General features: G+C 40.0%; 2 protein-coding genes across 3 annotated transcripts in view; both read right to left on the bottom strand.

The window, feature by feature from the left end:
• Nucleotides 1–2,781, bottom strand: part of pde4ca (phosphodiesterase 4C, cAMP-specific a) — a 45,047-nt gene extending 42,266 nt beyond the window's left edge. The window contains exon 1 of one of the 2 annotated variants that reach the window (XM_067605502.1): nucleotides 2,051–2,781. In XM_067605502.1, coding sequence (XP_067461603.1) covers nucleotides 2,051–2,313 — 263 coding nt within the window. In that variant the 5' untranslated portion in view covers nucleotides 2,314–2,781. The remainder of the gene's footprint in view (nucleotides 1–2,050) is intronic. The other variant, XM_067605503.1, reaches the window with a different exon arrangement.
• A 7,582-nt stretch (nucleotides 2,782–10,363) lies between these two features.
• On the bottom strand, nucleotides 10,364–14,645 carry ifi30a (IFI30 lysosomal thiol reductase a). The gene is made up of 7 exons (XM_067605513.1): nucleotides 14,409–14,645; nucleotides 12,999–13,187; nucleotides 12,794–12,868; nucleotides 12,486–12,572; nucleotides 12,110–12,262; nucleotides 10,756–10,824; nucleotides 10,364–10,620 (listed from the first exon to the last, which is right to left on the bottom strand). Exons 1-7 carry the CDS (start codon nucleotides 14,538–14,540, stop codon nucleotides 10,552–10,554), a joined length of 774 nt encoding a protein of 257 aa, XP_067461614.1. The 5' UTR covers nucleotides 14,541–14,645; the 3' UTR covers nucleotides 10,364–10,551.
• Between the last annotated feature and the right edge of the window lie 270 nt (nucleotides 14,646–14,915).

The following is a 14,915-nucleotide window of genomic DNA, read 5'->3' as shown; positions in this document are numbered from 1 at the left end:
CTGCAGTAACTCTTCTCCATCCATTTATTTCAGCTGTGACATTATGGGACACTACACATACCCTGCAGAGGGACACTTCCAGTGGCCTGACCTCGGAGCTGTGTAATGTAAAAGCTCTGACATGTTGAATATCAGGCTGAAATCTCCTTATCCTGACTGGACTCTTGCCCTCTAATATTTAGATTTTCAACAGACACATTAAAATTAATGAAACAGTTTGGCTGCAGAGTTACAGTAAACCTTTGAAAAGAGACGTGTCTACCGGCCCCACGAGAAGTTTACAGAGGTGAATGATCTTGTAAACACTTTTCTAGTAGGCACCGTTTTTTTCAGGAATGTTTAATATTTGTTTCTTGCCAATAAAAGTAAGGCAGGGTTTTACAGCACTAGCTAGAGTTTCTTAAAGGCTTTTAACTTTGTATCACTGAGGTGAATGTGATCTGACATCACTACAACAATGTACAGACACAGCCCAGAAACACTTGGTGCCTACATGCGAGTGTATACATGTTGAGGAGTGAAGGGTAAACACTGACAAAGAGATAGGAGGCATGTGCGTAAAAGTTGGTTTTACAGTACTTAAAATTTTCCACAACAGGCGTCCTTAGCACATGAGGAGGAAATATACTGTTTCCTCGAAGCGAAAGAGAACAGATATCTGTCTGTTTGTGTATCCATCCACACATATGTATGTGTAAGGCCTTGTTTATTCTTCCTTTATCAAGAAATTAAGGTCAAGTATGGTTTAATCACACAACTCTTGCCTTGACATCGTTGACCAAGCAAATGTTTAATTTGCGCCCAAATCGTGGGCCAGGCCTGATGCAATATTGGCTCATAAAACTAAGGTAGGTACCATAGTAGAGCCTGCTGACAGCAAGACAGCTGTGCTCTCTGCAAACAAGAGTTATGGACACAATAACAGATGAAAAATGAAGAATAAATGAAATATGTAAGCAAGGAACACGCGGTTACATGTTAGAGGTGTGTTTCATTGTCGTGCGGCAATTAAAAAACGGTTATTTTGTAGCTGACAGATTGCTTGACAAAGAAGTGGAACAACAAACTGCTGATCCAGTGACAGCAGAGATACGTGTTTGCTGAGATGATGCCACTCTGTCGGAAAACAAAAGGTGGACAAAGCTTTGAACACTCACACCTGTAGGAAATTAAACACTAAAACTGACAGCGTGTTTTTAAATCCAAATCCTTAATACAAACCTAATAATACAAACAAACAAAAAAAAGCAGTCATAAATTAATAAATGTTGCAACCAGCAGCAAAATACCAACAGGGTACAATCCTGCATCTGCTGTGTACAGTAATATTCTTAGTAAATATCAGCTGATCCATATATAGAAGATGAAACAGCACCTCTGAAATCCTCACATTATGAGAAATTACTTTAGCAGAACTTCCCTCAAACAATGGCTGATTTGATTCTGGCAGAGGACAGCGTGTTTAACTGAAACGCAGCAATACATCTTGTGGTCGGGATGAATCTCATAACATGAGCTTAAGGGCAACCATTTTTGTAGTGTGAAAGGCTGCTGCCTGCACAAAAATAAACCAAAAACACATCAACAAGTGCAGCTGAGTGGAGTGACCCTCAGCTATAAGACAAGAACGATCTCCTCCTTCAGCAACATGCAGATTCCACTGAGATATTAAGCAGCACTATATAAGAAAAAAGTACAAGACGGAGAGAAAAGAAAAACTACAGTCAGTTGTGAGTTTTGGCTGCTGAGATAGTTTCACATGCTGCTAACACTTCTGACAAAAGATGACAGCATGATGTGAGAATGATTGATAATATGCTTGAATGATGGGATTTGAATGTAATTTAGTGTAACTGTGGTGGTTTTGCAGCTCATTCACTACCACTGACAGCAGCAACAGAAATATTCACATGTCCAGTGCGGGTGAAAATGTTTTGCATTGTTAAATTTGACAAATAGCACCATTGCCTGGAGTAAAGCTTCATGTGGTTCATTAAGTGAAAACAAAAAGCACCATCGTCTTTGCCATCTTCAGAGTTGTGGACTCTACCTGGGTGTGTGGGCCAAGGTGAAGCGGCGCCTCTGCAGGTTGATGCTGCGGTTCATCATCAGCTTCCTGAAGAGCAACGGGGAGTTTCGGGGAGACCCACGTGGGGAATCCCTGGGCGAACTCTTTGGAGATCCTCCCGGGGAGCCCGTCCTAGACCTGGGCATGAGCTGAATGACTGGCAGCCTGGTCACCTTGCGTTCCTGCTGCCTCTCCTCAACTTCAGCCTGCTCGTCCTCAGAGCTCTCAGAGCACAGATCACTCATGGTGAACGGATAGTTAAGTCTGCTGACTTTGGTCCCAGGAACTTTCTCTGATCTGTTTCTCTCTGGTTTCTCAAATGAACTTCACAGCATTTTTTTGTGACATGACATATGGCAGTGATCCAGTGTGTCTTGATATTCCAAATCCAGGTAAAGCTATAGTGCCTCTGGTCCAATCCTCACTTCCTCACACTTGAAAAAAGTCTGGGCCTGCTCATAAGCACTCATCAGAGCTTTAAGACTCTTGAAACAAATTTAAAAATCCAAAAAGAGAAACACAGCTGGCTTTCTATTAGACTCTTTATCTTTATTTGAAACCTGATCAGCCCCTTTCATGTCCTGCTCGTCTCTCCCTGAAGACCACGTTGAATGCCGTGCTGGGGCAATGGACTCAAACATTAGTGTTGATGTACTCTCCCTGCTTCCTCCCTCTCCCAGGCTTTGTTTACATTACTGCTGGGCCTTCCCTCTCTCCAACTAAATATGGACGTCTGATTTACAACGAGGAGAAGCATGACAGATCACCTCCTTCTACTTCTCTTTCCCTCTTTCTAACCCCCCTCCCGCCCCTCTCCCTTCCCTCACCCCTAATCATACTGAGCATATTGTTAATCAACTTTAAACTGTACTCCATAATTCCCTAATTACTTCCTCTCTGCGTTCCTCCAGAGTATAAACATTAAGCTGTCGCCCGGCTTGGCCCTCAAGCTCAGCTGTCTTACTCTCACTCCAACTGACTTTGCATACTCAGGCTTTTCCTCTGGTCCCTGAGGTGCCATTTGTTGTGAAGTTGCCTATTTCCTCAGAGACAGCCTCTTTGCCTTTCACATGCTCCAAGCGTACCAGGAAGAGTCACATGAAGGGCCTCTGACTATAAAAAGCAGAGGTAGATAAAAGCTATAGAGAGCATGGGTGCTGTCACGATGGCGCTCTCTATCTGTGACCAGGGGCAACATCAGCTTCACCCCCACCCAATCTCTTTGTTTATCGCCGGGGAGTGAGAAAAGGTCCTCCTGTGATTAAGGACTCACAGCTAAACACCGGTGCTGTCTAGAGTAACTGAAATAACCTAGGGAGCTGGAGCATCTGACACAGGACTGAACCTATGACCAACAGCTGGTGGGGAGAGCAGTGAAGAACGATTCTTTGCTTTTTACGGATATACACTCACAGATACTGCACTTTATGTATTCTTGAGCATTGCTGTAGTACTGTACTTGTAGACAGAGTGTTCTCATCCACACAAAACACAAACACTATAAACTTGTCATTTGAGTGTTGAATGCAAGTCAAGATTGTTTACATAACCCGCCGTCACCATTGCCGAATGAGCGTGTAACACTGGATGTGACTTTGGATTTGTTCTTCCTGCCTGATCACTTCCGTGACACTCTGCAGGCATGAGGTTCAACCCTTCAGCTTCACCATCACATCCCTTATGGATCGTATTTTCTCTTGAGTGCTATCCGGAGTCACTGACCTGCAGTTTGCTTCTTTTATTTGGCCTCTAGGCACATCATATCATTCCTACTCCAACAAAATATTTGAACAATTGTAGAGTGGTTTATGAATCATGAAGTTTTTGGACTGTGTATTCTCAGCTCTACAGAGTGTTTTAGCATCTTTCAACTTTTCAGTTTTACAGCCAGCAACTCTTTTTTTTTTTTAGTTCCCAGTGCTCTCATCAACTTTCCAGCAGCAGGCAGCTGTTTTCAGCAAAAAAAGCTCTTTGTTCAGTACCTGCCCACTGTAAAACAGCAGACACACAAAGTTAGCGACATTAGGGATCATTTAGCAGCTAAAGAGCCAGATATTTCACTCAAGAGTTAGTGGAGACCAAAAGGAGCTAAAATGAGAATAAATATTGGCACTTTTCTGGTGGATTAGATTTCTTGAATTACAGTCACTACAGATCAATTTGAGTCCTTCAAACGTATGTAATATATCCTGAGTATGAAGCAAGTTAGCTTTGTGCAAGGGCCAGTGTTTGCAGCCACTTTTATTTTGTTGTGTTCTAATGCCCAGGCCGTAAAGATGCTCTCTTCCCCAAGTTCAACACATCTGAGGATAATCCTGGGCCCAAGAGCAGTCCTGGCCAGAACAGAGTGTACATTCCTGTGGCGGCACTCCCGCAGGTCCTTGAGTGGGGTTGATCAAGTTCATCAAGAGGCAGTTCTAGTGGGATGTGAGACAGGATCCATTCGTTTGTTATAACTTGTTCCACGTTTACGTTTATCTAGACAGGTCTAATAGTCTGCTCCGTCCACTGGGTCACCATGGAAAATACTGCATATAAAGCATACTTTCCTGTGGGCTTTAATGTTGAGCTACCTCCCTCTAATGGCACAGTCAACCTAGAGTCTGTTTACAAGTTTTCTAAAGCGGCACATGCCATATCCTTGACAGAACTCACATATGAGGCTTCCTCTCTGATGACTGTACATGTGTCATGTCTCTACAGCCTTTAATGGTACAACTCTCAACATGGGAACCTTTGTTTATCTTGTGATTTTAGGAAGCTTTTTCCTCCCTCCTGGATTCATCTCCTTGAATTTTTGTCAAGCCAAACAAAGAGAAAAAACAGAACTTTTGGGGCATTATGCCAACTCAGACTCCAACCAAGCCATCTGGAGTTCCCTTTCTAAATGGGGCTGACAACCCCACTGAGGAAGAAATCAGAGGAGGAACTCCCAGCTAGAAGAGTATGTCAAACATTGTGTGTGCACCTAGAGATAAGCCGGACTGTCATTGTTGTGAGCAATAACCTGATATTAATATATATATATATAATAACCGCTCTGCTCCTGGCTGAGAATAAGGTTTGTCTCCTGGGGATCTTCCTCTTCAGGTAGAAAGCCATAAGCAACTTGCTTTACAAGATCTTTCAAGGTGATACAACGGGTCATGTATCATGTATGACGGAACTTATAAAACAAAATCTTGAATCAAATTCATTCTAGTACAATAAATTCATTCTGATTTGATTTTCTTAACACACGTGACATCGTCAGGTTTAAACAACCTGTGGCTTTAAATGCCTCTCCATAAACAATTCCTCTGGCGCTGCATCAAAACTGCACTACCAACTTGTAAACAGGCGAGCACATGGCTCTCTTTCTGGAGAAGGAATACATTGGAAGGCTTTTTAGTACATCAACATCACAAGGGTTGTGTCTATGACAGTGTTGCTTTTTACCTGCTGGAGTATAAACACTGACAGAATATATAAGGCCTAATCATCACAATGCACAAACCTATTTTCCGATGCTTCTTGTGCAGAATTTCAGCCGTGGCACATTAAAAGTGATGAAGCTGTGTGCTGTTGTGTTTGCCCTGACGTGATGACAATTTATATCAAGTAATTTTTTTACATTGTAGCCTATTGAAGAGAAAGGCAGTCGACTGGTTTCAGTGATACACTTTACTGCACCTAAATAAAAATTTGTAAAGACAAAATGATGGATTTAAAATTGCCAATGCTATTATTTGGTGGCAGGAAAACGCCAACTTAATTGTTTAGATTTGTCTTTTATTTGTTACAAAAAGTTAAACTTCATGTTCTCTTCATAGGCCGTGATGCCTATGAGCTGCACTGGATCTTGTCTATACTTTCAGGCATTACCGGCTACATCCCAGAACTTATATCCACTCATTATACAGATTAATACTAATACTGGCAAACAACAATACATCCAAAAAGACCTGCACCTCTTTGATCTCACTACCATGTAGTAGTGTGTAGCTTCCAACATTCAATATGCAGCTGATTAAAACTATGACTGTAGTACCTGTAATTGTAGCATAATGTTAACCTCTATAAAACATGTCATTTTATTAACATTAAAATTCCCTTTTATGCTAATCGTCTGCTTACTGTATACCCTATTTCACTCTGGTAAGTTTACTAATGTGCACTGTCACTGTTCCCACACATGCTCCAACTATGTCCAAAATAAATCCAAATCTGTTTACCTCTGACGTGCACTTGAACTACCTACGTAATCAGACAAGTCTGTCTGCATTCTTTGGACATGTGAAAAAAGGTGCAGTACACCCATTCACATATGAAGAAAGGCAAAAAACAGACATGTAAGCAACACCAGCTTGAATGTTGTTGTGGAGAAAATCATAAGAGGCTTGTTTGTCTGATCTTTTATAGTGATAATTGTTCAGCAGTGTGACAGAAGGGAGAGCACCGCCTTAAGCAGCACACTTTGTTGGATCATATGCTTAAAAAGCAAATATTCTTCTACCTAATTTAAGCAGTTCAGTAACAAAAATATATCATCGAGCTCTGCTGAATATTTGCCAGCCAAACCAAGGCATCAAATGACTTTATAGGTAATATAATTGGAAGAAGGTGCTGAAAAGTTGTGTAAAAATGTGTATGAACAAACACATTTTACAAAAACACAACAATGTGTATTTAAAGGAGTTGATTGATTGATCACAAATAAGCAGTAACCATTGAACCTTGAAAAAGTGCCCAGTGGGCAGTTTTCAAACCAACATGACACATGCGCTCACTCACTTCAAAGTTTAAAAAAGAGAAACAATAACTTGAGTTAATGTGTCAATAATATGACCACCGAGATGTCACTAATGACACTTAATCATTTAAAGTATATGGGGGAAAAATGTGAGAATAAAATGAAATATTTGAAAGTAACACCCTCAAATCCCTTTGAAGAGGAAACAGAGCCTCAGTAGGTGAATGTACGTAGGAGCAGTTGCTCTAAATTCTTGGTGAGAATGATGAAAAATAAACAGCTGGAGTATCACAGAAAAGACACTGATAACACTCAGCATCACCGACTCACAAGGCTCTGGAGATGCGGCTGGTCAGAGTCCCCAGACTCCAGGAGTGTTTGTGGGCTGACGTTGGGCCCTCCTTGGGTTGGTCCTGCGTGGAGGGTCTGCAGGACAGCCTGGGCAGCTGCAGGGTGCCTGAGAAGAGCCTCTTAACAGCACATCTGACATCTTGGAAAGGCTCGACGCAGACCGCCTGCTCCGAAGAGTCCCACTGTCTCTGGAGGGCAGAGGAAACTGGTTTATTACACAGACTACAATGTAATAAAACTGAAATAAGAAGTCATTAATCAGGCAATGACAGAAAATTGTAGTATGTGATTGATAATAATTACAATATTATATTTAATTATTATTTACTTATTCGTTTTTTTCCAGATTTTTCGCAATATGATACTTTGTTAATCAAAAAGGTTTGTACTTATTTTAGTGATTACCTGTTTACTCACTGCTGACACAGCTCAGTCTGAGCTCTCACACTACTTCCTCTTTAAAGGTTTGTATGTCTTTTTCATTGCTATTCAGATGAATGACATAACTGCAATGTTTGACAACCTTTTGAAGCTCAGTGATGGTAAAATGTAAGACTATATCCTAACCTACTTGAACAGAACTCGGCACACCTCTTTCACTTTAGACACAGAGTTGCTGTGTGTGAATATTTTCTTGTAAAGTCGACCACTGATCATCTTCTTTTAAAGTTGGTTAAGAGCTTTGTTGAGTTTTATGTCTCAGTGACATTAACACCATCAATACGGATACATTTAAAGCATTTTTCTGACAACAAAAATAAATGCTAAGAGGGTCACAGCATGGAAACAGCATACAGTAATAATATGGAGTTATAAAAAGATTAAATATCTCACATCACAGCAATAACAAACATAAAAAGTCAATAATACATAAAGTGTGAACTGTAGATTAATAATAAGAGGAAAAGCCAAAGAAGAAAGTTACTAACGTGTTTGTCTTGGATTTCATTGACAGTGAAAAGTGAATATTCTCTTCCACATTTATACAATTAAATGATTCAGAAATAAGTAAACTGAAAAAGGTCAAGCTTCGCCTTTGTTTAACTTCTTGAGGACTCCCTCTAAGAAGACTAAGAAAGAAAAAAAAAAGAACACTTTCCAAAGAGATCTAAAGGTACGTTGCAGACAGGGCTGTTTTTGTGCTGTTGCTGAAAATGTGACGAGCCTCGCAAAGCCCACTTGTGCATTATTTTTGGAACGTTTTATCTGATTTCAGGTCCTGAGACCCACACACTATCACCTTGGACACAATAGACGGTTTTCACAGTGAGATAGTGTTTGGGATTTAGCTCTTAGGGCATCGCTCTTTCAGCGTCAGTGTTGAGGGAAAACAGATAAGAGTCTTTGTTTTCCGCTGCATCCCGTGACCTTATCTCTCCATCTGCTAGGGAGTTCCACCTTTCCATAAACAATTGTCATCACACTCTCTCGTGTTTTATTGTTGACCATATCTGACCAAGCTGACCAAGACACAGAGCGGTGTTGTTAATTTCCTGTATTGCAAACTTCACTCATGAAGGGACGTTTGATTTTCTCCTGTCATTAATTGATTGCTTTTCTCAGTGACACAATTAGATACTTTATTACTAGTGAATGGATATAAATAATAAATGCTCTTTGAATGGCTGACAAACTAATTTTGTTTAATGCAATAAACATGACAGATTAATTACTTTATTTTCATTAACCTGAACTTGCTATTAGATTAGGGCTTATTTTAACATGCGGAAGGCTCCAGGAACCTTCTCCACAACTGTTTGATAAAGGTAAAAAATCACAGAACAACACATAAGAATGTAATTACATAAAATGTACAAGAGATGGATGACATGTAACCTGCCATCTTTGTTTTTGGTACTCTACTGTTGCTACTGTGAAGCCAGCTGACAGTTTTTTGAGCTCTGAAAAGATGTCAGAAAATAAATAATGACTATGAATCCAAGGCCACACACAGAATCCCATTTCACTGTCATACATTTTTTTTCTCTTCAGTATTTCTTAAAGGTTCATTAATTACCCTTACCTCGGTGAAGTTGAAAAATTTTGATGAGTTATTTCTCCTCATACTTTCTGCTACTGTATCATGGGAACAAGACAACTGGGAAGGAAATGCCAAGAGAGGAGGATACAGGAACCACATTTAAGATCAGATATGAAGATCTCTGTGGCACCAATACTTCCTTGGGCTGTCACTTTGTTAAAAACAACTATTTCCCCGCCTCTTCAGAACTCCCAGCTGTCTTTAGTCCAGTGATAAACAGCTAACTTTCTTTTTTCAGTTTGCATCTCAAATTTCTACTCTTGCCTTTTTCAAACTATAACCTGATTAGACCCAAAAGTATTTTTGAAAATGGCAAAAATTCATCTGTGGAACAAGAAAGGATATTTGAGAGTGCATGTGTTAGCTGGAGGTGAGTTGCTGCGTGGCAGGCCATTATTCATGTGTGTCTATCTGACTGTAGAATCAGAGCACCTCATGTATCCAGACCTTCTGGTTAGGCCAGAGTCTGGCTTTGATCAAACTGATGTCAACAGTCTTTCCATGTAACTTTTTTACAACATAAACACAGCTTTGGATAAGAGCTACTATATCTAATATGATTTGTTCTAATATGAGTCTATGTTTAACATTTGGTATGATCCTCAGGAGATGTTGTGAACTTTAATGACCCTGATCTTCTGCCTCACACCCACATGAAAACAGATTAAAAAAACAACAACATATCAGTTATGACTCATGAATCTCATGTGTTTTTTCAATGCCTTATGATCTCTGGTTTGCTTATTTACCTTTACTTTTTGTATAGTGCACTTAGAATCTGTATTCTTTTTTTAATAACATGTTGCTGAACATGAAGTCATCTCTCAGGATGATCATGCAGATTATTTTAAATTCAGACTAAAGGAATCTAGTAAATAATTAATAATCTAGTAAATAATTTGAAATAACTATTTTAAGACCGTAGTATGGCATGGTTAACAGTTCATCATGTACATGTAAGTTGATGTTCGTTTATCTTTCTTTACCTCTCAGAACAAGGGGTGAGTAGTGAGAGTATGAGTTATGGCGCCATCTAAAGGACAATGAGGACACAGTCTTTCACCAATCAGGGACACTTAAATACCAGTAGGCATATCTTTGAGTCAAAATGCTCAAAGATAAGCCCTTATGGTTTCATGGTTTCAGCAGATAATGTTTCAATAATGACACATTTTTCAGAAAGTAAATTGTGTTTATATTTTGCAAATTATAAAGTGAAATGATCATAATTCTTCCCTTTATAGAAACAGATTATAAAATCACAGATTAAAAAAATATTTGAAGACATTCCTCAGTGTTCCTTATTCAGTGGCCACACCTGGAACACAGCACCATAAAGGCATGTGCAGTACTGCTCCTTCACTCATTGTGGCAGTAGCTTTTGTAGTGGTTCCGGCGTTCTCCTCCACAGACCTCCGGCTTGGGGCCCTTAAAGAATAAAAAGCTTGTTAGAGGTCATAGGTCAAGCTGTACCAAACAACAAGTGTATACATACACGGTAAAATGATATCAAGAAATGCAGCACACAGAGTCAAACTCAGAATTGACTGACACTAAATGTACCTTGTACAGGTCGCAGACCAAGACGAAGAGAGAAGACATGGCTTTGTTCTGCAGCTCCTCTGTGTGCTCCTGCATATTAATAAAAAAGTGTCTCAAAGGCGATGGAAACAAGTAGCATTTAGGCACAAATTTACAGCTACAATGGTGGACAAATCAACACAACATGAAAAAAGTATTTTCCAAATAGTCTTTGGAAAAAAACAAGTTAGTTGGTATGTCACCTACACAGGAAGGGTAAACATAAATGTCAGTTGGCAGTATGTGTCAGCTTTAACAGAAATATGACAATCACCAACTTTACTGTATAAAAAAAAGGTAAATAATAACACCAACTAGGTTTGAGACACAGTTTCAAAGAGGTCAAATCGTTTGATATCCTTGTACATTCCACTGGTCACAACAACTGCAAAGTTGTGTGCAGACTCAAAAATCTATATGGTGGCACGCACAAATAAAAATGCCTGCAATGGCAAAAAAGAAACAAGCATGTCAAAGCTTGTCAGCAGGTCTATGTGAATGCAACAAGATGGTTGCTTAACGTCACAAATCTAAGGCATCACAAATAAATCAACATGTCTGTGAATTCAGGGCTGACTGGCACCAAGACCGCACACAGAGATGAAAAATCAGCTGTATGGAGCACAGTACCTGATCATCAATGAGATTAAAAGTATAATAATCTGATGAACTATCGCTCACCTTTTCCCTAGATCTGGAGATATTTATGCTTGGATAGAGCCAAAGCATGACTTCATGACAGTGTTTTGTAGAGGGTATAGTCCTAGTATAGACAGCTATTTTATGGTCATTGGATGTGAAAATGTATTCAATGGTGATGCAATGGTCAAGAAATGTAAGGCCACCCATGATCCCCACTGGTGCATAAACTGCTTTTAAGCAAATGTAGAAAAATTTTATGAACACCAGAGAGAAAGAAAATACAGAAGGGGGAAGACTAATGCAACTCAATTCAAAATTGCTTCTAATTTTCTGTTCAAGTCTTATTTGACAAACTGAGCTCTCTTTCATTTACAGACTGGAGTTTTGGGGCAGATCAGGTGTTGAAATGATCACTGTAAATGTAACACGATTGGTTTAAAAATGAGCATCAACAGCAGTGGCAGAACTCGGGCGCCGCAGAAGAAGTGACTTCAAAACAAATCAGCATGAAAAGATGGAAGTTTCTGAAGTCTAGAGAGTTAAACAAACATGTATTTTACCTCTGAGTCAGATTGTAGGTCTGAAGTGTTATACTTCTGTGTTTTCTCTGAGGTAGTTACGTTTTTTTTTTTTTTTTTTTACAGAATGCCACAGAGGTTCATAGGTTGTGCTGCTAAATGCATTAAAACTTTACCCCATTAATGGTCACCCAGGGCACATATTCGTGTGCAGGTTTCAAGCCTTCGGTCATCAAAGCATTCTGATGCATCAGATGGTTTCCCAGATCCCCCTTCACACAGCTCATGACGCTGTCCCAGTTCAACTTAGGGTCGAAGAGTTCTGCACACTACAAACAACAGTAAAATGAAATAATCACAAATCAACTTCAATAGTGAAGCAATATGCTGTGGAAGTGAATATGATTAAGGAGATGGTTGGAGAGATACAGGCAGACGAACAGATCAGCCAACTGACGAAGTAAATGCACACACACACACACACACACACACACACACACACACACACACACACACACACACACAAACATGCAAACACACAGAGTTTCTTACAGTCTTGGCTGAATTGATGACATCACTGGAGCTTTCCATACAGTTGATTATCCAGGGGGAAGACTGAGATATGTTCATTACACAAGTCTGAGGGGAAAGGGCCAGAAAACACACATGAATAACAATCATTTACAACTGAACCATTCTCTGGGCACTTAGGGCACTTTCAAAACATTCAAATTTACAAGAACTCAAAGTGCATTCTCTGGAAGATGAATGGTATTTATTTTTACTAAACTACGGAAGATTACATGGTACCAAATTGTAGTTTTATTATTATTCAGCAGTTAACCCTCTGTGTACTTTACCTCAATCATGTTGCCTAGACACTCCTGTTCTCCATGCTGGCACTCGAACACATACTTCTGTCCGTCAGGTTTCTCCTGGAGGTTAAAAACAATATGATAAATGCAAGGGGTAAGTTAAAGGGGACCTATTATGCTCATTTCCAGCTATATATTTTTATTCTGGGACTCTACTAGAATAGCTTTGCATGATTGGTTCACTTCTTACCTGTGCATTCCCATAGGGCACCAGTGTCACGGCCATGATTTCAGCCAGCATGATCCAGGTGGGGAAGAGCATCCCAACGAAAAACTGTCTGCAGCCGGGACACAGACTCTCATAGTAAAGCCCCACCTCGACACGGGCTGCTTTCTGATGGGACCTGGTGAAGTTAGTCTCAAGGCACTGCTTTAAAACCTGCGCAAAGGAGCAAAAGTGGGAAGGTTACAGCTCTCTGTTTTTTTTTCTTTGAATGTGTGTGTCTGCATAGCCCTTGACAGTTGACTTCATGACCACAATATGTCTAAATCAATATTTAGAGCTGAGGAAGAATTGAATTTTCCATTTGGAGGCAATGCTAGGAGAGGGGCCAGGATGACATTTTTTTTTTTTTTCATTATTTATGTAGGTGTTAAGTGGCATTTATTTTCTTGTCAATAAATCCAAATCACTTACTGCCACAAAAAATCAGCTGTTCAAAACATACAATGCTACTGAGCATGCCCAGCACACACATTTATTTCTGATTGGATGAAACTGTGACGTGGACTCTTTGTTATGCACTGTTTGTCTACTATAAGAGACTGACAAAGTATAGAAAGTCACTTATAGTGTTAAGTTATAAGTTAAGTTATTTCTAGAGTGCTTCTCTATGAGTTAGAGGAAAACCAGTCACCGAGGGAGACATGTTGAGTATGTTAAGGGAAGGTACATTCTTGAGGTTTTACTTCCTCGTTCCTATGCTGAATTGTTTCATAGGTATTTCCAGCTAAAAAAAAAAAAGACCCTGCCCACTTCTCCAATCGGTTGCTATCTACATGACTGCGGTAAACAAAACGTGTAACATTACAGCCTACACACAGCTCATTTGGATATCTGTTCCGCTACGTTTCTCAAAGTGACAGTTAATACACAACTATATAGTTATGACGTCACGAATATATTGGACGAGGCGTAGGTTACAACGCTATTAGACCATTATTTTCTATATCTGCACATCTCAGTGTGAATTATCGCGCTTTGTACCATGTCTACTGCAACAGAAGCTGTATTCAAAAGGACAATTTCTGTTGAGAAGTTTGTTGTCAGTTTCACTAGTGAGAGTATGTTAGCAAAGTTATCTGGTAACGTTAACTTAGCATCAGTTCTGTTGCTATGGTTTCTTCAGTAATTTAGAACGGCGGTTAAACAACTAAATGGCGTTTCCCGTAGCGCCCCATCCACCGTTGGGGCTCGGCGATGGTTAGGAGAGGAGATAAGGCTGGGCTCAGGTTCAAGATACACATTTCGACACGAAATATGAAGTTGTGTAACAGTTAACGTTTGTCCGAGGTATCCTAAGATTCAGAAAGGGCGTTTTCCGTGTTCATAAAGCAAGAAAACATGTATAAACCTCTCCAAATGCATTTAAAGTCTTACCCCGCACTGGATAGATGTGTCCAGAGATGAGCACCACTGTGATGGAGGGTAGGTGCATGAAGAGAACAGATTGCCGCCGCCGGACTGAATGTGCAAATAAACAGTCAAAATCAGCAGCAGAGATGCCTTCATCTTCAGTTGCAGTGCAGGATTTACGTTTGACACTTAGTGTAAGTTAGCAGTAACACGACAATGACCCACAAACTACTGCATGATACAACTTTAAATACAGCACCGGTGCTTCCCCGTGCAGGCTATCTGCATTTTGATTGGCTCTCGATCATATGATCAAGAAAGCGTCACTTGTAGCTAGCAGAGACACCTCGCCGCTGCTGCTTTGGAGAAGCATGATATTCCACAGATATTAATCTAAATGTCACCGGATCTGTGTGGGCACAGATTTGCAAAAACATAAAGATTTCATTTTATTTGCAGTGGGGGTTTTTTGCTGACTAAAATGTTGATATTTCATGCGAAATAATGTGGTACACAGACAACACACAAAAA

Source organism: Thunnus thynnus, chromosome 12 (genome assembly GCF_963924715.1).
Source record: "Thunnus thynnus chromosome 12, fThuThy2.1, whole genome shotgun sequence".
NCBI classification, from domain to species: Eukaryota; Metazoa; Chordata; class Actinopteri; order Scombriformes; family Scombridae; genus Thunnus; species Thunnus thynnus.
Note: the sequence above shows the minus strand (reverse complement) of the source record. Positions and strands in the feature narration are given on the sequence as shown.